The sequence below is a fragment of the Scyliorhinus canicula genome, chromosome 15 (assembly GCF_902713615.1).
Source record: "Scyliorhinus canicula chromosome 15, sScyCan1.1, whole genome shotgun sequence".
NCBI classification, from domain to species: Eukaryota; Metazoa; Chordata; class Chondrichthyes; order Carcharhiniformes; family Scyliorhinidae; genus Scyliorhinus; species Scyliorhinus canicula.
In genome coordinates this window covers 82,432,245-82,456,061 of record NC_052160.1, presented here as the reverse complement: position 1 = coordinate 82,456,061, position 23,817 = coordinate 82,432,245, and the positions used below count along the sequence as shown (strand labels likewise).

General features: G+C 44.7%; 1 protein-coding gene across 1 annotated transcript in view; it reads left to right on the top strand.

Moving 5' to 3' along the window:
• LOC119978162 (26S proteasome non-ATPase regulatory subunit 13-like) overlaps positions 1 to 17,837 on the top strand; it is a 55,948-nt gene extending 38,111 nt beyond the window's left edge. Inside the window, exons 9-12 of the mRNA XM_038819599.1 lie at positions 10,627 to 10,689; positions 13,004 to 13,084; positions 15,441 to 15,557; positions 17,577 to 17,837. Coding sequence (XP_038675527.1) covers positions 10,627 to 10,689; positions 13,004 to 13,084; positions 15,441 to 15,557; positions 17,577 to 17,672 — 357 coding nt within the window. The 3' untranslated portion in view covers positions 17,673 to 17,837. The remainder of the gene's footprint in view (positions 1 to 10,626; positions 10,690 to 13,003; positions 13,085 to 15,440; positions 15,558 to 17,576) is intronic.
• The last annotated feature ends 5,980 nt before the right edge of the window (positions 17,838 to 23,817 follow it).

Genomic DNA, 23,817 nt, shown 5'->3' with positions numbered 1-23,817 from the left:
GTTTACAAAGCGGTATATCGTGGGCAGCACAGTAGCACAGTGGTTAGCACAGTTGCTTCACAGCTCCAGGGTCCTAGATTCGATTCCCGGCTGGGTCACTGTCTGTGTGGAGTCTGCATATTCTCCCCGTGTCTGTGTGGGTTTCCTCCAGGATCTCCGGTGTCCTCCCACAGTCCAAAGATGTGCGGGTTAGGTGGATTGGCCATGCTAAATTGCCCTTCGTGTCCAAAAAATGTTAAGTGGGGGTTACGGGGATAGGGTAGATACGTGGGCTTCAGTAGTGTGCTCTTTGTAAGAGCTGGTGCAGACTCGATGGGCCAAATGGCCTCCTTCTGCACTGTAAATATGATTCTATGATTATGCAGAAGAATAACCACTGCCTGCCTAGTCCTCTTGCTCTGCATGGTGGTCACCCATTTCCGTCCAACCTGTGGAGTCTTAGCCTGTGGTGTGACCACCTCTCTTTATGTGCAATTCACAATACTCTCCGCCTTGCAGATGACCAAGAAAAAAAAATTACAGCACAGGAAGAGGCCCTTCGGCCCTCCAAATCTGCACCAATCATGCTGTCCGTTTGAACGAAAACCCCCTACCTTTCTGGGGACATATCCCTCTATTCCCATCCTAGTCATGTATTTGTTAAGACACCCCTTAAACGTCACTATCGTATCTGCTTCCATTACCTCCCCCGGCAGCGAGTTCCAGGCTCTCACCACCTTCAGTTTAAAAAAAAAAAGAAATGCCTTGTGCATCTCCTTTAAACCTTGCCCCTCATGCCTTAAACCTCTGCCCCGTAGTAATTGACTCTTCCACCCTGGAAAAAAGCTTATGATTATCTACTCTGTCCATGCCCCTCATAATCTTGTAGACTTCATTCAGCTCGCCCTTCAACCTCTGTCATTCCAGTGAGAACAAACCAAGTTTCTCCAGCCATTCCTCTTGGCTAATGCCCTCCATACCAGGCAACATCCTGGTAAATCTTTTCTGTATTCTCTCCAAAGCCGCCACATCCTTCTGGTAGTGCGGCGACCAGAATTGAACACTATATTCCAAGTGTGGCCTAATTAAGGTTCTATATGCAACATAACTTAACAACTTTTAAACTCAAATGCTCCAGCTGATGAAGGCAAGCATGCCGTATGCCTTCCTGACTACCTACCAGTAGGGGCTGGTTTTGCACAGGGCTAAATCGCTGGCTTTGAAAGCAAACCAAGGCAGGCCAGCAGCACGGTTCAATTCCCGTACCAGCCTCCCCGAACATGCGCCGGAATGTGGCAACTAGGGGCTTTTCACAGGAACTTCATTTGAAGCCTACTTGTGACAATAAGCGATTTCTTCTTCTTCTCCACCTGCGTTGCCACTTTCAGTGACCTGTGTACCTGTACACCCAAATCCCTTTGTTGTCAATACTCCTCTGGGTTCTGCCATTCACCGTATATTTCTGATCTGTATTAGACCTTCCAAAATGCATAACCTCACATTTGTCCGGATATATATTACAAATAGCAAAGGTCCCAGCACTGGTCCCTGAGGAACGCCACTAGTCACAGCCCTCCATTCAGAAACTCACCCTTTCACTGCTACCCTCTGTCTTCTATGATCAAGACAGCTCTGTATCCATCTTGCCAGCTCGCCTCTGAACCCATGTGACTTCATTTTCTGTACCAGTCTGCCATGAGGGACTTTGTCAAAAGACTTACTGAAGTCCATGTAGACAACATCCACTGCCCTACTCTCATCAATCATCTTTGTCACTTCCGCAAAAAACTCGATCATGCTAGTGAGACAAAACCATGTTGCCTCTCGCTAATGCGTCCACTTATTTCCAAGTGGGAGTAAATTCTGTCTCGAAGAATCCTCTCCAATAATTTCCCTACCACTGACGTAAGGCCTACCGGCCAGTAATTTCCCGGATTATCCTTGCTACCCTTCCTAAACAAAGGAACAACATTGGCTATTCTCCAATTCTCTGGGAACTCCCCTGTAGCCAGTGAGGAGATAAAGATTTATCTCGAATATCCAAGCAATTTCCTCCCCAGCCTCTCAGTATTCTGGGATATATCCCATCAGGCCCTGGGGACCTGTCTACCTTAATGTTTTTCAAGACCCCTATCTCCTTTTAGGTCTCAACGTGACCCAAACTATCTACACGCCCTTCTCCAGACTCGTCATCGACCAAATCCTTCTCTTTCGCGAATACTGACGCAAAGTATTCATTTAATACCTCGCCCACTTCCTCTTGCTCCACGCATCGATTCCCTCCCCTGTCCTTGAGTGGGCCAACCCTTTCCCTGGCTAGCCTCTTGCCATTTATATATGTATAAAAAGCCTTGTGATTTTCCTTAATCCTGCTGGCCAATGACTTTTTGTGACCCCTTTTGGCTGTCTTGACTCCTTGCTTAAGTTTCTTTCTAATTTCCTTGTATTCCACACTTGTGTCCCAGCCTCCTAGCCTTGACAAATGCCTCCTTTTTCTTTTTGACAATATCTCTCGTTATCCAAGGTTCCTGAAACTTGCCATGCTTATCTTTCATTCTTATAGGAACATGCGGATCCTGAATTCCCATCAACTTACACTAGAAAGATTCTCACATGCCAAATGTTGATTTGCCCTCAAACATCTGCCCCCAATCTACATTCTTCAGTTCCTGCCTAATATTGTATTTAGCCTTCCCCCAATTTAGCACCTTCACCTGAGGATTACACTTATCTTTATCCATCAGTACCTGAAAGCTTACTGAATTGTGGTCATTGTTCCCGAACTGGTCCCCTACTGAAACGTCGACCACGTCGCCGGATACTTAAGTGTCCCCAGCTGCCACTTTAGCTCTGAAACCCAGGCTTCCAAGAGCTGCGGGTGGAGACAACTCCTGCACACATGCTGGCCTTGGGCACAGGAAATGTTCCCGGCTTCCCACAGATAGCAGCAAGAGCACACCATGGCTTTGAACTCTACTGCCGTGGTTTACCCCTTTTAAGTTCAATTTAAATTTTTTGGGAAGATACTTAATATCAAATAATATCAATTACGCCATGGCCCTTCTTTCCTGTCCCTCATTATCAGAGAATATAGTCTTACAAGCGATGAACCACTACATAAGACCATAAGTGATAATAATAGTAAATACTTGCCCAACTGTACTGGCAGTATTCAGAGGATCACTAACCGTACTCAAAGGATCACCTCATTCACTCCACACACAACTCCCTCAGATCCAAACTCCAACTTAAGCACTCTATTGCAGCCGAAAGCAGTACTCCAGTACAGACCAAATCAGCACGAGACAGTCAGAGTAGAAATTCAAGAATAGTCAGAATGAATACGTGGCTTGAGAGATGGTGCAGGAGGGAGGGGTTCAGATTTTTGGGACATTGGAACCGCTTCTGGGGGCGGTGAGACCATTACAAATCGATGGTCTACACCTGGGCAGGACTGGAACCAGTATCCTCGGGGGTGTTTTTGCTAAAACTGTTGAGGTTTTAAACCAATGTGGCAGGGGGATGGGAACCAGATTAGGAAGTTAGAGGTCAGTAAAGAGGCAGCAACTCAAGCCAGTAAGGTACTAGATAATAAACTCAATGTGACTAAGGGGAAGAGTAGACAGGGAAGAGATGATGAACGCAAAGGGACAGGTGGTCTGAGGTGCATTTATTTCAATGCGAGAAGTGTAGCAAGTAAGGCAGATGAACTTAGGGCTTGAATTAGTACCTGGGAATATGATATTGGTATTACTGAGACTTGGTTGAGGGAAGGGCAAGATTGGCAACTGAATATCCCAGGGTATAGATGCTTCAGGAGGGATAGCGAGGGAGGTAAAAGGGGTGGAGGAGTTGCATTACTGGTCAGAGATTATACCACAGCTGTGATTAAGGAGGACACGATGGAGAATTCGAGCACTGAGGCAATACGGGTAGAGCTAAGAAATAGGAAGGGTGCAGTAATATTGTTGGGACTTTAACTTCCCCAAAATTGAATGGGACTCAGCAAACGCCTTTATGGGTGAGATTCTTAATGAGTACTTTGTATCGGTATTCACCAAGGAGAGGGACATGACGGATGTTGAGGCTAGGGATGGATATTTAAATACTCTAGGTCAAGTCGGCATAAGGAAGGGGGAAGTTTTGGGTATTCTAAAAGGCATTAAGGTGGACAAGTCCCCAGGTCCGGATGGGATCTATCCGAGGTTATTGAGGGAAGCGAGGGACGAAATAGCTGGGGCCTTAACGGATATCTTTTTTAGCATCCTTGAGCACGGGTGAGGTCCTGGAAGACTGGAGAATTGCTAATGTTGTCCCTTTGTTTAAGAAGGGTAGCAGGGATAATCCAGGGAATTATAGACCTGTGAGCTTGACGTCAGTGGTAGGCAAACTGTTGGAGAAGATACTGAGGGATAGGATCTATTCACATTTGGAAGAAAATAGACTTATCAGTGACAGGCAGCATGGTTTTGTGCAGGGAAGGTCATGTCTTACAAACCTAATAGAATTCTTTGAGGAAGTGACAAAGTTAATTGATGAGGGAAGGGCTGTAGATGTCATGTACATGGACTTCAGTAAGGCGTTTGATGAAGTTTCCATGGCAGGTTGAAGGAAAAAGTGAAGTCGTATGGGATTCAGGGTGTGCTAGCTAGATGGATAAAGAACTGGCTGGGCAACAGGAGTCAGAGTAGTGGTGGAAGTGAGTGTCTCAAAATGGAAAAAGGTGACTAGTGTTGTTCCACAGGGATCCGTGCTTGGAGCACTGTTGTTTGTGATATACATAAATGATCTGGACGAAGTTATAGGTGGTCTGATGAGCAAGTTTGCAGATGATACTAAGATTGGTGGAGTTGCAGATAGCGAGGAGGACTTTCAGAGAATACAGCAAAATTTAGATAGATTGGAGAGTTGGGCAGAGAATTGGCAGATGGTGTTCAATCCAGGCAAATGCGAGGTGATGCATTTTGGAAGATCTAATTCAAGAGCGGACTATACGGTCAATGGAAGAGTCCTGGGGAAAATTGATGTATAGAGAGATCTGGGAGTTCAGGTCCAGTGTACCCTGAATGTGGCAATGCAGGTCGATAGAGTAGTCAAGAAGGCATACAGCATGCTTGCCTTCATCGGACGGGGTATTGAGTACAAGAGTCGGCAGGTCATGTTACAATTGTATAGGACTTTGATTTGGCCACATTTGGAATACTGCGTGCAGTACTGGTCGCCACATTACCAGACGGATGTGGATGCTTTAGAAAGAGTGCAGAGGAGGTTCACCAGGATGTTGCCTGGTATTGAGGGTGCTAGCTATGAAGAAAGGTTGAGTAGATTAGGATTGTTTTCATTGGAAAGACGGAGGTTGAGGGGGGGGACATGATTGAGGTCTACAAAATTATGAGAGGTATGGACAGGGTGGATAGCAACAAGATTTTTCCAAGAGTCAATTACAAGGGGTCACGATTTCAAGGTGAGAGGGGGAAAGTTTAAGGGAGGTGGGCGTGCAAAGTTTTTTACGCAGAGGGTGGTGGGTGCCTGAAACGCTTTGCCAGCGGAGGTGGTCGAGGTGGGCACAATAGTATCATTTAAGATGCATCTCGACAGATATATGAACGGGCGGGGAGCAGAGGGAAGTAGATCCTTCGAAAATAGGCGACAGGTTTAGATAAAGGATCTGGATCGGCACAGGCTGGAAGGGCCGAAGGGCCTGTTCCTGTGCTGTAATTTTCTTTGTTCTTTGTGAGATGGCCTGCTTTTATTGTAACCATCTGGGGTGGCCACTTACAACCAGGAACAGAGAAACTTGCAAAGCATGGCGGGTAAAATGGACAGAGCAAGATTCAGGCAGGCTCAGAGCCTGAAATGTGTATTTGCAAGTGAGGAACCCAGACGGTATCGAAACTCCGACCAATTTTGCATTAGCTATGAGGAGCGGTTGAATAAACTCGGTTTGTTCTCACTGGAACGACGGAGGTTGAGGGGCGACCTGATAGAGGTCTACAAAATTATGAGGGTCATGGACAGAGTGGCTTTTCCCCAGGGTAGAGGGGTCAATTATAGGGGGCATATGTTTAGAGTAGGTATCGAGGCAAGTTTTTTTACACAGAGGGTAGTGGGTGCCGGGAACTCGCTGCTGGAGGAGGTGGTGGAAGCAGGGATGATAGTGACATTTAAGGGGCATCTTGATAAATACATGAATAGGATGGGAATAGACGGGCACGGACCCAGGAAGTGTAGAAGATTGTAGTTTAGTCGGGCGGCATGGGCTTGAGGGCTGTTCCTGTTCTGTACTGTTCTTTGTAATTCGCATTTTGATGGACCGATTAGCATTTGATGGCCCATCTCCACCAAGACAAAAGACTGGTACTTGAGTGACCGGTACAGTCCCAGACATTTTGGTGCCACTCCCTGTACTAGGGAAGTGTAAACAATAGGGTCAGTGACCGCTTGGGACACGCCCAGCCATCCAGGCACCCGCCCATTTATTGGTTTGAAATCGAACGTAGTGACCAGGGATCACCCAATTAGTGGGGTCCAAACTGATGGACCGCCCAAAAGAGCGAGAAAACCCCCAAGCATAAGAAGAGAGTCCACCATGTGTTCGTCCTCTTTTGGACTTGGCACCCCGGCACTAACCATCTCCAATCGCAGCACTGCCAGAAGCAAGTCCAAGTTCAATGCTCGCTACCAGACGGATGAGCCTAGCTGAGCAGCTAGCTTCTCCAGACTCGATAGATCAAGAATCGAACAATGGGCACTGTTCCTCTGACCTAAGCCGTGTGCCTGAAGTTAAGTACAGGTTGTCTTAGTCGATAGGTGTAGTTAACTGGTAGTGTATGTTGCATGATCAATTGTGTGTGTAAATAAAGTACACTTGACCTTGAACTAACTAACTGGTGTTTGACTCTTTTATCGATAGCCGGTTGAACCTTGTGGTGGTATAATTTGATACCTGGTGATTCTGAGCATTAGAATATAGATATCAATTGAAAGAAGGGCAACCTCACTGATTGCCATAGTAACAGCACAGCCACAGAAAAGGCAACATTATACTCTCTGAATCTAGCTTCTGAGAACCTGTTTAAGCTAGTTATCTAATTAACTAGCTGCAGCTGCAAGCTGAGCCTGTTTTCAAGCTGGCCTAAAATTCACCTTCTTCCAACCCAAATGGCAATTTTTAGCTAATTACTAAATTAATGAGGGGTGAGACTTTAGATTCCCTTAGACTCCCTCAGTCACCAAACTCTACTGCAGTCCAAAGCAGCATTTCAGTACAAAAAAAAGACAAATTTGTGCTCCAACAACCCACACCCAATGAGGGTGGGCTGTTGGGATTCTACCCACATCCACCATCAGTATCCCCACTGGATGGCAATCTAGACTTCACAACCAATCTTCACTCTCTGGGATTATCTGGAGTGCATTTTTTTTTTACTGAAGTCCCTATAGACAACATCCGTTGCCCTACCTGCATCAATCATCTTTGTGACCTCCTCGAAAAATACTCAAGTTAGTGAGACGCGACCTTCCCCTTCACATAACTGTGCTTTGGAGAAGGAGCTTAGCAGGGAAGACAGTGGAACAGCAATGGCACGAGTTTTTGGGGTTATTAGGGAGGCACAACAGAAATTCATCCCAAGGAGGAGGAAACATGCTAAGGGGAGGACAAGGCATCCGTGGCTGATGAGAGATGTCAAGGACAGCATAAAGGCTAAGGAAAAAGCATACAAAGTGGCGAGGGTTAGTGGGAAACCAGAGGATTGGGAAGTCTTTAAAAGTGAGCAGAGGACAACTAAAAAAACAATAAGGGGGGAGAAGATGAAGTACGAGTGCAAGCTAGCTAGTAATATAAAGGAAGATAGGGAGAGACTTATTCAATATATAAAAGGTAAGAGAGAGGCAAAAACAGACATTGGACCACTAGAAAATGTGGCTGGAGAAGTAATAATAGGAAACAAAGAAATGAATAGTTACTTTGCATCTGTCTTCACGGTGGAAGACACCTGTGGGATGCAAGAGCTCCAGGAGAACCAGGGGGCAGAGGTGAGTGCAGTGACCATTACTAAGGAGAAGGTTCTGGGGAAACTGAGAGGTCTGAAGGTGGATAAGTCATCTGGACCGGATGGACTACACCCCAGGATCCTAAAAGAGATAGCTGAGGAAATTGTGGAGGCATTAGTGATCTTTCAGGAATCACTGGAGGCAGGAGGGGTCCCAGAGGACTGGAAGGTGGCCAATGTAATACCACTATTTAAGAAGGGAGGGAGGCAGAAGACAGGAAATTATAGGCCGGTTAGCCTGACTTCGGTCATTGGAGTCTGTTATTAAAGATGAGATCGCGAAGCACTTGGAAGTGCATGGTAAAATAGAACTGAGTCAGCACAGCTTTGTCAAAGGGAGGTCATGTCTAACAAATCTGTTAGAGTTCTTTGAGGAGGCAATAAGCAAGTTAGGCAATGGAGAACCAGTGGACGTGATTTATTTAGATTTCCAGAAGGCCTTTGATAAGGTGCCGCATAGGAGACTTAAATAAGTTAAGAGCCCATGGTGTTAGCCCATGGTGTTAGGGTAAGATCCTGGCATGGATAGAGGATTGGCTGACTGGCAGAAGGCAAAGATTTTTCAGGGTGGCAGCCGGTGGCTAGTGATGTGCCTCAGGGGTCTGTGCTGGGAGCACAACGTTTTACAATATACATTAATGATCTGTAAGAAGAGACTGAAGGCACTGTTGCTCGGTTTGCAGATGATACAAAGATCTGTAGAGGGGAAGGTAGTATTGAGGAAGCCAGGGGGCTGCAGAAGGACTTGGACAAGCTAGGAGAGTGGGGAAGTGACAAATGAAATACAATGTGGAAAAGTGTGAGGTTATGCACTTTGGTAGGAGGAATCTAGGCATCGACTATTTTCTAAATGGGGAAATGCTTCGGAAAGCAGAGGCACAAAGGGACTTAGAAGTCCTTGGTCACGATTTTCTTAAGGTCAATGTGCAGGTTTAGTCGGCAGTTCAGAGGGCAAATGCAATGTTAGCATTCATGTCAAGAGGGTAGAATACAAGACCAGGGATGTATTTCTGAGGCTGTATAAGGCTCTGGGGACACCCCATTTGGAGTATTGTGAGCAGTTTTGAAATGAAATGAAAATCGCTTATTGTCACGAGTAGGCTTCAATGAAGTTACTGTGAAAAGCCCCTAGTCGCCACATTCCGGCGCCTGTCCGGGGAGGCTGGGCCCATATCTAAGGAAGGATGTGCTGGCCTTGGAAAGGGTCCAGAGGAGGTTCACAAGAATGATCCCTGGAATGAAGAACTTGTCGTATGAGGAACATTTGAGGACTCTGGGTCTGTACTCGTTGGAGTTTAGAAGGATGAGAGGGGATCTTATTGAAACGTACAAGATACAGCAAGGCCTGGATAGAGTGGACGTGGAGAGGATGTTTCCACTTGTAGGAAAAACTAGAACCAGAGGACACCATCTAGATCAGGGGTGGGCAAACTACGGCCCGCGGGCCGCATGCGGTATTTTTGGTATTTTTGCGGCCCACCAAGTCATTTAAAAAAAAAAAAAAAATTTTTCAAAAACTTTTTTTTTTTTTTTTACACATTTTTTTTTAAGGTTAATGGGGGGGGGGGGCTGTTGGGTTACTTACTGGTATAGGGTGGATACGTTGACTTGAGTAGGGTGATCATTGCTCGGCACAACGTCGAGGGCCGAAGGGCCTGTTCTGTGCTGTACTGTTCTATGTTCTATATGAGGCGCCCAGAATCATAACCGGGTGAAGTAATTATTTTACTTAATATACTATGCGGCCCATTGTGAATTTCTGAATGTGGCCCTTGCACGGAAAAGTTTGCCCACCCCTGATCTAGATTAAAGGGGCGATCCTTTAAAACAGAGATCTGGAGGAATTTTTTTAAGCCAGAGGGTGGTGAATCTGTGGAATTCTTTGCCACAGAAGACTGTGGAGGCCAATTCACTGAGTGTCTTTAAGACAGAGATAGATAGGTTCTTGATTAATAAGGGGATCAGGGGTCATGGGGAGAAGGCAGGAAAATGGGGATGAGAAAATATCAGCCATGGTTGAATGGTGGAGCAGGCTCGATGGGCCAAGTGGCCTAATTCTGCTCCTATGACTTGGGTGAGAATGGTAGCACTGAGCTAATGGCTCGCTCTGTTATTGGGATGAAACTAGTGGACAGGATGTAGGTCAAATATTCTATTGTGTGTGTATTTTTCAATGAAATTAAAGTATGAAGATGACCTTGGTAACTAGATCTTTTTCTCGCGAGCCATGTGCAAAATGATTGTGCTGTGTTGGTTGTCAGTCAAATAACTTGCTAATGTGGAAACTGTGTAACTGCTGCAGTAATTGTTCAAGCAGCGACAGAAAGAGAAACTAAAACTGTTCTGCCCGATATAGGTTAATTCAAACTGCTCAGGTGGGCACTGCGTGGGTGAGAGCCCAAGGGTGATGTTCATAACAAACTGCCAAGTGTGGGAACAGCTGTTTCCCCTTTCATTAATTAAGTTAAAGCAGAATGTTTAACAGTTGTGTGCAAAAATATAGTGATAGAACTGCTCCAGCATAGCCATAGCCTGGGACAGTTCTCACTGTAATAGGGACAAAAGCACTAATTCATCTTTCGTTCTCTGACAGTCTGACCTGGCCAATAATGAGCATCGACTGAAAGCAAAACTCCAGCTGCTCTGTCTGATGGAGGTAAATTCTGCAGTTACAGAGTTGCTATGATCATGTTACAGTAGTAAATTAAGAAGGTAATCTGAAGTAAGCATTTCCTAGGATTGTCACTCCTGAATTTAGATAGAATGTCCTGAAAGGGGCAGCACAGTAGCATAGTGGTTAGCACAATTGCTTCACAGCTCCAGGGTCCCAGGTTCGATTCCCGGCTTGGGTCACTGTCTGTGCGGAGTCTGCTCCGGTTTCCTTCCACAGTCCAAAGATGTGGAGGTTAGGTGGCTTGGCCATGCTAAATTGCCCTTAGTGTCCAAAATTGCCCTTATTGTTGGGTGGGGTTACTGGGTTATGGGAATAGGGTGGAGGTCTGGGTGGGTGTGGGCTCTTTCCAAGAGCTGGAGCAGACTCGATGGGCCGAATGGCCTCCTTCTGCACTAAATTCTATAAAATGAGCCTTGTCGAAAAGTGTTCCCTTTCCTGCCAGTCTCGTTACTGCAATTTGATGTGCTGAAATGTCACTGGACTAGTAATCCAGAGACCTGAGCTAATACTCCAGCACAACAGTTTGAAAATTTGAATCAAGTATTTACAATGCAGCATCAGTAAAAGTGGTTAAATTGTCACGGAAAGCGTAACAAGCTCACTTATTCTTGCCAAATGACGTCTGTGACTGCAGACGAGCATACGTAATTGATATCATATCAAACTGCTACTGAAGGCAGCTAGGGAAAGGGTAATTAATGCTGGCACATGTCCCCAATGCCCATATCCTGAAAATTAATTTTGAAAGCTCAGAAAAACGATAGATTTTATTGATGACACATCATTGCACTTCATAACACTAAATTAGTTACAGTTAAGTGTCCTCTCTATTGTAAGGTTCCTTATTCCATATTAACACCTGTGCCAAACTCAAACTGGCCACTAGGAGATATATGAGTGAGATTGGGCTAACGTGTCTGCCAGTTCTCTCTCTCTCTCTCCCCCTCTCCCCCTCCACCCCCACCATCTCCCGGCACTGTGCCAAGTAAGATTGACAGAGCCCTACTGTGCTGTTTCTTGTAAACAAGGGACCAGCAGTATGATTCCTGGTAAAGGTTTGTGCCATTTTATTAAAACAAAAGAGCCCAATGAGGTTTCAACAAGTTGTGAAGCCAGGAATGTTACAACTGCTGTGTTAGCTGTTAAAAGATTTGTTGCTGTCTCAAGCCACTAATCTGAATAGAAGACAACAGAGAGAGCCAAGCTTAGAATAATAGGCAGTTAACTTTCACACTTCATTCAGGGAAGATCACTTGAAGAAGGAACCTCTGTATCTGGAATAGAAACCAACCAAACTAAGGATGTGAGGTTAGGGTAGGCAGGAGAAGTTGATGTCGAAGCTTAATCATAACATTGAATAGAGAAGCAAGCTCAATGGACTCTTTCGCCCATTCCTCCTTTCTTTCTCATAATGTTTTTGTGCACTTGGTTCAGTACCAGATAATAAAAAATGCTACAGATAATATAAAAAAGTCCCAGAAAAATGTTGCAATGTTATGGGCCAATCTTTCAGTCTGGTTCTTTGGAGAGCTGAGAAAGATTGGAAACTTGATATACAATATTGATCAGTAAGGTCACCAGTTCGGTGCAGCTAAATATCGCTGCAGTAAGTTCACGGGTTCCTTACACTGCTGTGTATGGTGCAATTACAGATGTGATTGTCACAGTTCTAGAGAAAAAAAACCAAAGGCGATTAAAAGTTTGGAACCTCGATAGTAACCAAAAGCTGGAACCTCGATAGCAACCAATCATACCTGTAACTAGTTACAAAGGATTCACACAACCTGTGGTTTGTGTCCCGGCCCCACTCCAAGCCTCACGATTGTGGTTGATCTCTTGCTGTATTGTGCAACAGAAAGTTAAAGGAAATGCTCAGCAGATCTGACAACATCTGTGGGGAGATAAATAAAGTTAACATTTTAAGGCAGTGACATTTTGTCAGTTCGGTCATCAATCTGAAACGTTAACTCTGTTCTTCTCTCTACACAGAGGCTGCCAGACTGCTGAGTATTTCCAATATTTTTTATTTCTATTTCAGATGTGCAGAATTCAGTCGTCTCCCACCCAAAGTGCAATATAAGCAGAAGTGCTGATTGTAGATCTCTCTTGTGCATGCTGTCTTTCAGTAGAAAGGAAAATTGGACAGGTGTATAATGTGTGTGCCGGTAGTCACCACCTACCTGTAAAACCCATCTCCCTGCAGCTTGAAGTGCACATTACTAACATTGTGTCTAATCAGTGAGTTTTTGTTGGCTTTCATTCTGTTGTTTTTATTGAAGTTTTTTATATTTCTGAGATGGTGTTTACAAGACCGGCAAACCACCGGCAGATGACCTTCCAGGAAATATCCCACCAGGCCAAAGTATCTGTCAATGAGGTGAGTTTGTGGCTATGTCTTTAAATAGGTTCTCTCAGGGAGTTTTTTCTTTGTGGTAATGGCCTGCTGCCCCCATCCGGCCACAGTAGGGCTCGCCACCCATTTCACAGAGCTTCAACATTTCCCCTCTCTCTAGATTTGAAATTTATAACTTTGTTAGCATATGAATGATCTGGGATATTAAATCTTTCAACTTCCATTTCCTCACCTTGTTGGCGGTGTGAGGGCTTGCACAAAGTGTACGTTAAGCCTCTTTTAAAAGCCGAGGTTACTACTACATAGTGGTTGATGAATTATTGCTCTACTAAATAACGGTTCATAACTAAAAGGTCAGAAATTTTGCCCAACTCTGTCATTACTATTTGCCTCTAGTGCTTCTATGTTTGATCAGCATATTTCTGAAGTGGTATCCAGGAGAGAACTGATCCACCAACTAGAATTGAACTCTGCATTTTTGCTTTTATTTTGTATTTGTGTCTTTTCACATTTCACTTCCTTTGGATTCGTAGCCGAAACAGCGACTAGGTTAATGGGACTGGTATTAGGCCATGTCACTGCTGATATCTGCTGTGAGCATACACAGGAGGATTACTTTGCTCTTGACTTCGGTTGAACACTGAGCTCAGTGCAATGGGTTTGTCAGCTACTGGCCCACAGACCCACCTTCAGGCATGTTCTAATAGACAAGGTGCCATTCCAGGGAGGTTGCTATTGGCAAGTGGCATATGAGGGTGGGATTTATTAAGCTGGCTGACGTGAGGTAATTCAAGAACAAAGAAATTTACAGCACAGGAACAGGCCCTTCGGCCCTCCCAGCCTGCGCCGATCCAGATCCTTTATCTAAACCTGTCACCTATTTTCCAAGGATCTATTTCCCTCTGTTCCCCGCCCGTTCATATATCTGTCTAGATGCATCTTAAATGATGCTATCGTGCCCGCCTCTACCACCTCCGCTGGCAAAGCGTTCCAGGCACCAACCACCCTCTGCGTTAAAAAACTTTCCACGCACATCTCCCTTAAACTTTCCCCCTCTCACCTTGAAATCGTGACCCCTTGTAATTGACACTCCCACTCTTGGGAAAAGCTTGTTGCTATCCACCCTGTCCATACCTCTCATAATTTTGTAGACCTCAATCAGGTCCTCCCTCAACCTCCATCTTTCCAACTAATACAATCCTAATCTACTCAACCTTTCTTCATAGCTAGCACCCTCCATACCAGGCAACATCCTGGTGAATCTCCTCTGCACCCTCTCTAAAGCATCCACATCCTTCTAGTAATGTGGCGACCAGAACTGCATGCAGTATTCCAAATGTGGCCTAACCAAAGTCCTATACAACTGTAACATGACCTGCCGACTCTTGTACTCAATACCCTGTCCGACGAAGGCAAGCATGCTGTATGCCTTCTTGACTATTCTATCGACCTGCGTTGCCACCTTCAGGGTACAATGGGCCTGATCTCCCAGATCTCTCTGTACATCAATTTTCCCCAGGACTCTTCCATTGACCATATAGTCCGCTCTTGAATTAGATCTTCCAAAATGCATCACCTCGCATTTGCCTGAATTGAACACCATCTGCCGTTTCTCTGCCCAACTCTCCAATCTATCTAAATTTTGCTGTATTCTCTGACAGTCCTCCTCGCTATCTGCAACTCCACCAATCTTAGTATCATCTGCAGACTTGCTAATCAGACCACCTATACCTTCGTCCAGAACGACAGTGGTCCGAGCACGGATCCCTGTGGAACACCACTAGTCACCTTTCTCCATTTTGAGACACTCCCTTCCACCACTACTCTCTGTCTCCTGTTGCCCAGCCAGTTCTTTATCCATCTAGCTAGTACACCCTGAACCCCATATGACTTCACTTTTTCCATCAACCTGCCATGGGAAACTTTATCAAACGCCTTACGTCCATGTATATGACATCTACAGCCCTTCCCTCATCAATTAACTTTGTCACTTCCTCAAAGAATTCTGTTAGGTTTGTACGACATGACCTTCCCTGCACAAAACCATGCTGCCTGTCACTGATAAATCTATTTTCTTCCAAATGTGAATAGATTCCTGCACTATTTTAGGGCGGCAAGTTAGCACAGTGGTTACCATTGTTGCTTCACAGTTCCAGGGTCCCAGGTTTGATTCCCGGCTTGGGTCAAGGTCTTCCGGGTGCTCCAGTTTCCTTCCATAGTCCAAAGATGTGTAGGTTAGGTGGATTGGCCATTCTAAATTGTCCTTGGTGTTCAAAAAGGTTAGGTGGGGATACTGGGTTTTGTGGATAGGGTGGAGGTGTGGGCTGCATGGCCTCCTGCACTATATATGCTATGATTATTCCGTGTTCTGTCCTATCAGGTTGAAATGCTGGTGATGAAAGCACTATCTGTGGGCCTGGTGAAAGGGAGTATTGATGAGGTGGACCATAAAGTTCACATGACCTGGGTTCAGCCACGAGTCATGGACCTGCAACAGGTAAAACCCATCAGATAGCTACTTCAGTTTTGTAACCTGTGGACATACTTGTTATGTTTTGAAATTGAAGGTCTCAAATTAGGAAGCACTTTTTCCCCACACAGTAGTGAGCATTAGGAACACATTTTCCCTTAAAAGCCCTGGATAGCTTGACCAAATGAAACTGAGCTGGATAGATTATTTTAAGTGAGGGTGACCAGGGATATGGAGCAAAGGCAGCAAAATGGCATTAAGGTTCAGATCAGCCATGATCTAATTGGGCTTGAGCACATGAATGGGACACTTTTGTTCCTATGTCTGTCCACTGCCTTAATTAAAAGTGTTAATCCCAAGTAATCAAGCATAGTACTGAATGGAAAGGATTTATTCACTGGCTATTACCCCCTGCCTGCGATACATCTTCATGCTGTGTTCTGTTCCTCAAAGGGCAATTACTTTTTTTTTAAACTACAGAAATCAACTTGTGATCCCCAAAGTCAGTCGCATTTATTAATTGTGGAACTGGGTCAGATGAACTTGTCTGTTAAATGTAGCCGCACCAGTTTGAGCTTTCTAACTCGAGTGGAGATTGCTATTTTCTGTAGGGCTGCCTGATAGCTCAACACATGTGGCAACAAAAAGAAGACTCAACCTGTAGGAATCGGCTTTTGTTCACTGGTTCTTGTTTCTGAATCAGAAAGTCTTGAATGCAAACACTCCAGCACATAATCCAGGCTGACTCCCTCAATGCAGCACCAAGGAAGAGATGTTAAACTAAAGCGCCCTGTTTAGATGGATGCAATGCATTTACCTTGGCTGGCATTTCACCCCTACTGACCTCTGTTTCCTACATGACCGTACTTACAGCAGTTCCCAAATAATCCATTATATGTGAAGCATTCCTAGTGACAGCCTGAGGATGTTCGGCTATGTAAGCATAGGATCTTTCATTTTAACTGCACATACGACAGACTAGAATTTCTATTTCATGAGGCATATTTTACAGAAAAAATTCAATAATTATTGTACTGATGGCTCATTGGTTGTTGCAACATTTCAGCTTGTAATCTAAAGGGGTTTTTGTTGCATATAACTTGAACCTAGTCACTTGTATCAATGTTTCAGACAATCTTGAGCTTAAAATGAGAATTGTGGTTTGGTTCTTGTTGAGGATTCACTAAAGCCCTTTCTAGTTAAAAATCTGGAATTAAAGGTCTAATGATGACCATGAAACTATCCCCGATTATCGTAAAAACCTATCTGGTTCACTAATGTCCTTTTAGGGAAGGAAATCTGCCGTCCTTGCCTGGTCTGGCCTACGTGTGACTTCAGACCAACAGCAATGTGGTTGACCTTTACATGTCATTCAGTTGAAGGGCAATTAGGGATGGGCAATAAGTGCTGGCCTTGCCAGCGATGCCCACATCCCATGAATAAAAACAAAAGCTTAGCATAGATATTTCTGACACAATCTGACTTTATCCTGATTGCCTCCTAGCCCCAACTAGCAGCAGTGATTGTATATTTACAATGAATCTAAGAAACCATAGCCTTTGGGCAGGTGGGGGGAGTTATTCAGTGTGTCCAAACACATCTCCATATATCAGCACGGTAGCATGGTGGTTAGCATAAATGCTTCACAGCTCCAGGGTCCCAGGTTCGATTCCCGGCTGGGTCACTGTCTGTGCGGAGTCTGCACGTCCTCCCCGTGTGTGCGTGGGTTTCCTCCGGGTGCTCCGGTTTCCTCCCACAGTCCAAAGATGTGCGGGTTAGGTGGATTGGCCATGCTAAATTGCCCGTAGTGTCCTAAAAAGTAAGGTTAAGGGAGGGTTGTTGGGTTACGGGTATAGGGTGGATACGTGGGTTTGAGTAGGGTGATCATTGCTCGGCACAACATTGAGGGCCGAAGGGCCTGTTCTGTGCTGTACTGTTCTATGTTCTATCTTGTGAATGAATGCCCACATGAGGCAGTGTTGTTCTGGCACTGATTTCTGGTTAGATGAACTACATGAATGTGTGACTATCTTTTTAACCTTTCAGGTATCAGCCATGAAGGAGCGGCTAGATGCTTGGTGTGCTGATGTGAAGAATATCTCCATCCTAGTTGAAGACCATGCTCATGAGGTTCTTGGCTAAAACTCCATTGTACTCGCTTGTGATTTGCATTATAATGTTCATTCTTGCAGAACTTGGGAAAAAAAAAACTGTTCTAATGTTTTGTTTGCTGCAGAAGCAAGTTAATCCTGTTATTTCCTTGTGAAGTTTAAATAAACGTATACCATTTTGTGTGTTTACACAGGATATGGGGTTTGAATGTCTTAAGAGTGCATTTACCAGACAGCATTCTCGATCAGTATGTCTCCAGTCCTGAAGAACAAAGCAGACCTGCATCTAGTTCTGGGGAATACATAAGAAATCAGACTAACATTTAGCCCTTCTAGCCTGTTCTACTCTTCAATAAGATCAGGGCTGATCTATTGTGGTCTCATCTTTCCTGCCTATCCTATAATTGTCGATCTGTTATAAATCAAAACGCTGTCCATCTCAACCTTGAATATATTCAATGACCAATCCTCCACTGCTCTCTGGCTATAGAGTTCCAAAGATTAACAACCCTCTTGAGAGAAAATATACTCCTCATCTCCATTGTCAATGGGAGATCCTTTATTTTGAAATTGTCCCCTCGTTCTTGATTTGCAATTGAGAGGAAATCCTCTCCGCATCCACCCTATCAAGAATCGTTCATATCAATCAGATTACCTCTCATTCTTCTAAATATAATGGGGCCTACTTTTCCCCTGGTCATTCTCTTGCCCTTAATATACTTTATAAAACACCTTTGGATTTTCCTTCATTTTACCTGCTGGTGTTTTTTCATGATGCCTCTTCGATCACTTAATTTATTTTTTAAGTAACCCCCTGCACATTCTATACTCCTCGAGGGCGTCTGCTGTTTTGAGCCCACTATCTGCCTTAAGCCCCCCTTTTTTCCTTATCCAACCCTTGACATCGAGGGTTCTCTGGACTTGCTGCTCCCACCCTTCACTTTTACAGGAACATGTCAGCTCTGTGTTCTCCATTTCCTTTTTCAATGAAGCCCACTGCTCTGATGTAGCTTTTCCTTCAGATAGCTGTGGCCAGTCGACTTTTGCCGGATCCAGTTTTATCCTATTAAAATTGCCCCCCATCCCCAATTCAGAACCTTTATTTCAAGTCCATCTTTGTCCCTTTTCATAACTACCTTAAATCCTACTGAGTTATGGTCACTATCCACAGAATACTCCCCCACTGACATTTCTACCACTTGCCCAGCTTCATTCCCTCAAACTAGGTCCAGTACCGAGTCCGTCTTTCTCCATAATGGCATAAAAAGCTCTCCTGGATGCATTTTTTAAATTCCTCCCCATCTGAGCCTTTCACACTTTGACTATGCCTGTTAATATTGGGAAAGTTGAAATCCACTACTGTTATTACCCTATTATTAAATTTTTCAGAGATTTGCTTACATATCTGCCCCTCTATCTCTCCCTAACTGTTTGGGGGGCCTATCGTATATGAGCTGCAACGTAATTGCTCCCTTTCTGTTTCTAAGTTCTACGCAGGTGGCCTAACTTGAGGAAACCTCTGAGGTAACTTCTCTCCTTACTGCAGTAATTGACTCCTCGATCAGTATTTCGACAGAACCTCCTCTTTTACAGCCCAACCCCCAGCCCCCCCGAAGATTCGATATCCCAGAATATTGAGCTGCCAGTCCTGTCCCTTCAACCATGTCCCTGTGATAGCAATAATATCATATTCCCATGTGTTAATCAACACCCACAACTCATCTATCTTACACTCAAGATGCCTTGCATTAAAATAAATGTCATCCAACCTTGCCATACTACTCCCTTGTGCCTTAAGTTGTCCATAAACTCTCTGACTTGGTTTTTCTTTTGTTTTTGGCTGTGAATCACTCCCCAATGTACTTCCACCCCCTGCCAAATTAGTTTAAACCAACCCCCCCCACCCCAAACAAAGCACTAGCAAAACTCCCAGCAAGGATGTTAGTCCCATTCCAGTTTAAGTGCAACCCGTCCAACTTTGACAAGGCCCACTTTCCCCAAAAACAAACCCAATGATTCAGGACCCTAAAGCCCTCCCTCCACCATCGCTTCAGCCACACATTGAGCTGCTTTGTCCTCCCATTCCCATACTCACTAGCACATGGTACTGGGTGTAATGCAGAGATTGCAACCTTTGAGGTCCTGCTTTTCAATCTGCAACCTAGCTTCCTAAATTCTTGCTGCAGGACCTCAGCTCTCTTTCTACCTACTATGTCGTTGGTATGTATGTGAATTATGACCTCTGTCTGTTCGTCCTCCCCATCAGTGACATCCCTGACACTGGCACCAGGGAGACAACACACCATCCTGGAGTCGCGTCTGCGGCAGCAGAAATGTCTGCCTGCACCCTTCAGTATTGAATCTCCTCGCGTTATTGCTCTTCCATTCATACTCCTCCCCCACCATGGAGCTGAGCCACCCACGGTGCCGTGAACCTGGCTCTGGCTGCACTCTACAGAGGAACCATCACTCTCACTGTTTTCCAACAGAGAAAAATGGTAGTTGAATGAGATGCACTCTGGAGCTTTTCTAACTTTTTGTTTGTCTCCCTTCTTCTGATGGAAGGTTACCGGATGCTCACCCATTCCCTCTCTGACTGCACTTCCTTAAGCTGCGGGGTAACTACATCTAAAAATGTATAATCCACAAATCTCTCAGCCTCGCGGATACACTGCTGAACCTGCAAACAACGCTCAAATTTTGAAACCCAGAGCTCAAGTTGGTCAAACCAGTGGCATTTTCTGTAAATTGATCATCCAGATTGCAAGGAGCATCTGCGAATTCCCACACACTGCAAAACGCAGGACTGAGCTCCCCTGCCATAACTTTGAATGAGGCGGGCTGTGTTATGCCCTGCTGCTGCCTTGCACCAGCTCCTGTAGCTGTAACTTAATTTTTATTATCTGTAGTCCTCAGTCATTTGTATAGTTGGATTTTATATACTACGTCCTCCTCCCCCCACCCCTTTTTCCGAATTTCCCCGGTCTCCAAATTCCCAATTAAGCCACTCTGTTCAGATGTCACTACGTTTCAGAACCCCCTCTGCTCAATAAAGTGCAAATAAAATTCAGATAGCCAGCTGGGGGTAGACAAATGCCAGTGAGCTAGCTGAAAGGAGATCATACCAGGTGGATTTGAATCAAAAGCTTGGATCAAGTCGGGAGACGGTTCATAATTCTGGTGTTCCTGCTCCATTCGTGTTTTCAGCTATTTTTGCCAATGTGGGGTAAAGGTATGGATAGTCAGCCCACATAAGCACTCCTATCCTTGTTGGCTCCATTGCATTCGTATGCATTTCAGACCCCTGCCCCCACCCCAATTCTGACAGGCCCATTCTTTAGGGAGACGTGGTTCATGGCTTCTCAGAAGAGCCATGAACCAAGGCAAAACCCCTCATCCTGAGTGGGGTACCAAAAAACAATCAGCATTTCCTTTGAACAACATTGTCCCTCATAACAAAAAGCTATGTGACCTTCACACCTCTTGTTAAGTAAATACAGGCATTGAGATACCAAAATTAAAGAATGAATAACTTATTACAAGATAGTAAAGATGTCAATCAAATGCCCCTCTGCATGCAATTGACTGCTGAGCTGAATGAGTTTGTCATTCCTGGATTTAACTGTGCATTCATAATGAGACCATCTGGGAAAAAAACAATGCCATAGCCATATGTTCTAGCTGCTTTTGTGGATACAATTGCCAAATGACTGCTTGCTTTTACAAAAAGAAATTCATCTCATAATCTGCCCTAACTGCTAAGCATCCTATATTCTGCAACTTTTGTTGCAACCCTCAGCTTTGGAAGAACCTCACCCTCAGAAACAGTGCAAAGTTAAATAGAAGGGGAACCAGCCTCAACCCAAGCCAGTGAGACAGAATTATTACAGTGCAGAAGGAGGCCATTCAGCCCATCAAGTCTACACTGGCTCTCCGATGAAGCAATTAATTTGTTCTAATTCCCCCTCCTTCTCCCTGGAACCCAGCACTGCACATTCTTCCTTTACAAGTAACAGTCGACTTCTGTTTAATGCTTCAACTGAACCCACCCCCGCCTCATTTACAGGCAGTGTATTGCAAACCTTAACCACTCACTGTGTGAAAACTTTTTTTCTCATATTGTTTTTGCTTCTTTTGCCAAATACTTTAAATTTATGCCCTTTCATTCTCGATCCTTTCACATGGGAACAACTTCTTCAACCTACTCTGTCCAGATCCCGCATGATTTTGAACACCTCTATTCTCAGCCTTCTGCAAGAACAGTCCAAACTTGTCCAATCTATCTTCATAGCTGAACTTCCTCATCCCCAGACCCATTCTTGTGAATCTTTTCTGCACTCTTTCCAATGCCTTGACATCTTTCCTAAAGTGCAGAACCCAGAACTGAATGCAACACTCAATTGTGTTATAATAATTATGAATGATAAAATATAATCAAATTACATTCATGAATAAGTTGAGTTATCCCTGAACACACCTACTCCACTATCCCTGCTTATGGCAATCTTGAAAGCTGCTTGATCTGGGGTATGTTTGTTGCAGCATCAGTAAATTAAATGGCCATAAAAATAACATGTCAGCAAACTCTACCACTGCTGCATATAAGCAAATGTAAAGTTTTGGTGTCCTTATCTGAGGAAGGATGTTCTTATTGTGGGGGGAGTGCAGCAAAGGTTTACCAGGCTGATTCCTGGGATGGCAGGACTGTCATATGAGGAGAGACTAAATCCGTTAGGATTATATTCATCGGAGTTTAGAAGAGTGAGAGGAGATCTCTTAGAAACTTACAACATTCTAACAGGATTAGACAGGGTAGATTCAGAAAGAATGTTCCCAATGGTGGGGGAATCCAGAACTAGGGATCATAGTTTGAGGGTAAGGGGTAATCCAAGTACTGAGGTGAGGAGAAATTTCTTCACCCAGAAAGTGGTGAATCTGGAATTTGTTACCACAGAAAGTAGTTGAGGCCAAAACGTTGTGTAATTTCAAGAAGAAATTAGATTTGGCTAAAGGGATCAAAGTATTTGGGGGGGAAGGCAGGATCAGGGTATTGAACTTGCTGATCATAATGAATGGCAGAGCAGATTCGAAGGGCCAAATGGCCGCCGCCTGCTTCTATTTTCCACGTTTATATGCCCAACCTCCAAATAAAGACTCCTGAAACATGTCACCCACTTCTCGAACTCAGTCGGGAACTCTTCCATCACTTCACTTCGAAGACTGGGCCCAGTGGGAGATCCCTCTCAGTCCCCTTCTCTCTCCTGAATCCGTCAGGATGGACGACCAACCATGCAGCAGGGTCTTGACAGAGTAGAGGCGGGCACACACCATGGACAGTGATCTCTCTATTGCAAGAACCTCCTTGTCACCTCCATAAAAACACCCTGCAACTCTTGGAATTGAGCCCCATCGAACTGTACCACAGAGGCACGATTTTCAGCCAGAACAATACTTTATTGGCAGCCATCATCTGTCAATGCACACCTCACCGTCAGGGCAGGAACCTGCTCAAAAACAACTGCACCACTTAAGGCAGGGCCCCACCCCAGCCCATTCCAGCTGTCATGAACAAACAAGGAGTCATAGAATTTTTACAGTGCAGAAGGAGGCCATTTGGCCCATCGAGTGTGCACCAGCTCTTGGAAAGAGCACCCTACCCAAGCCCACACCTCCATCCTATCCCAGTAACCCCACCCAACACTAAGGGCAATTTTGGACACTAAGGGAAATTTAGCATGGCCAATCCATCTAACCTGCACATCTTTGGACTGTGGGAGAAAACTAGAGCATCCGGAGGAAACCCACACAGGGAGAACGTGCAGACTCTGCACAGACAGTGACCCAAGCCGGGAATCGAACCTGGGACCCTGGAGCTGTGAAGCAACTGTGCTAACCGCTATGCTACCGTGCTGCCCAATTGAAGCATTCTATGCCGGCTTTTTCTCGGGACATAGCACAAGCCACGTAAACCAAGAAAAGACGTTTGTGAAATGTACACCAGGATTGAAAGGTGAAGTGTCAACAACACAACCTCTCCCGCCCTCGTATCACATGTCCCTCTAGGAAAATAATTTTTAAAAGGACTTGCATTGATAAAAAATGACTTGCATTAATCAACCCTCAATACTATAGATTATATTGTATTGCCATGTAAAATAGCTAATTTTCACATAGAG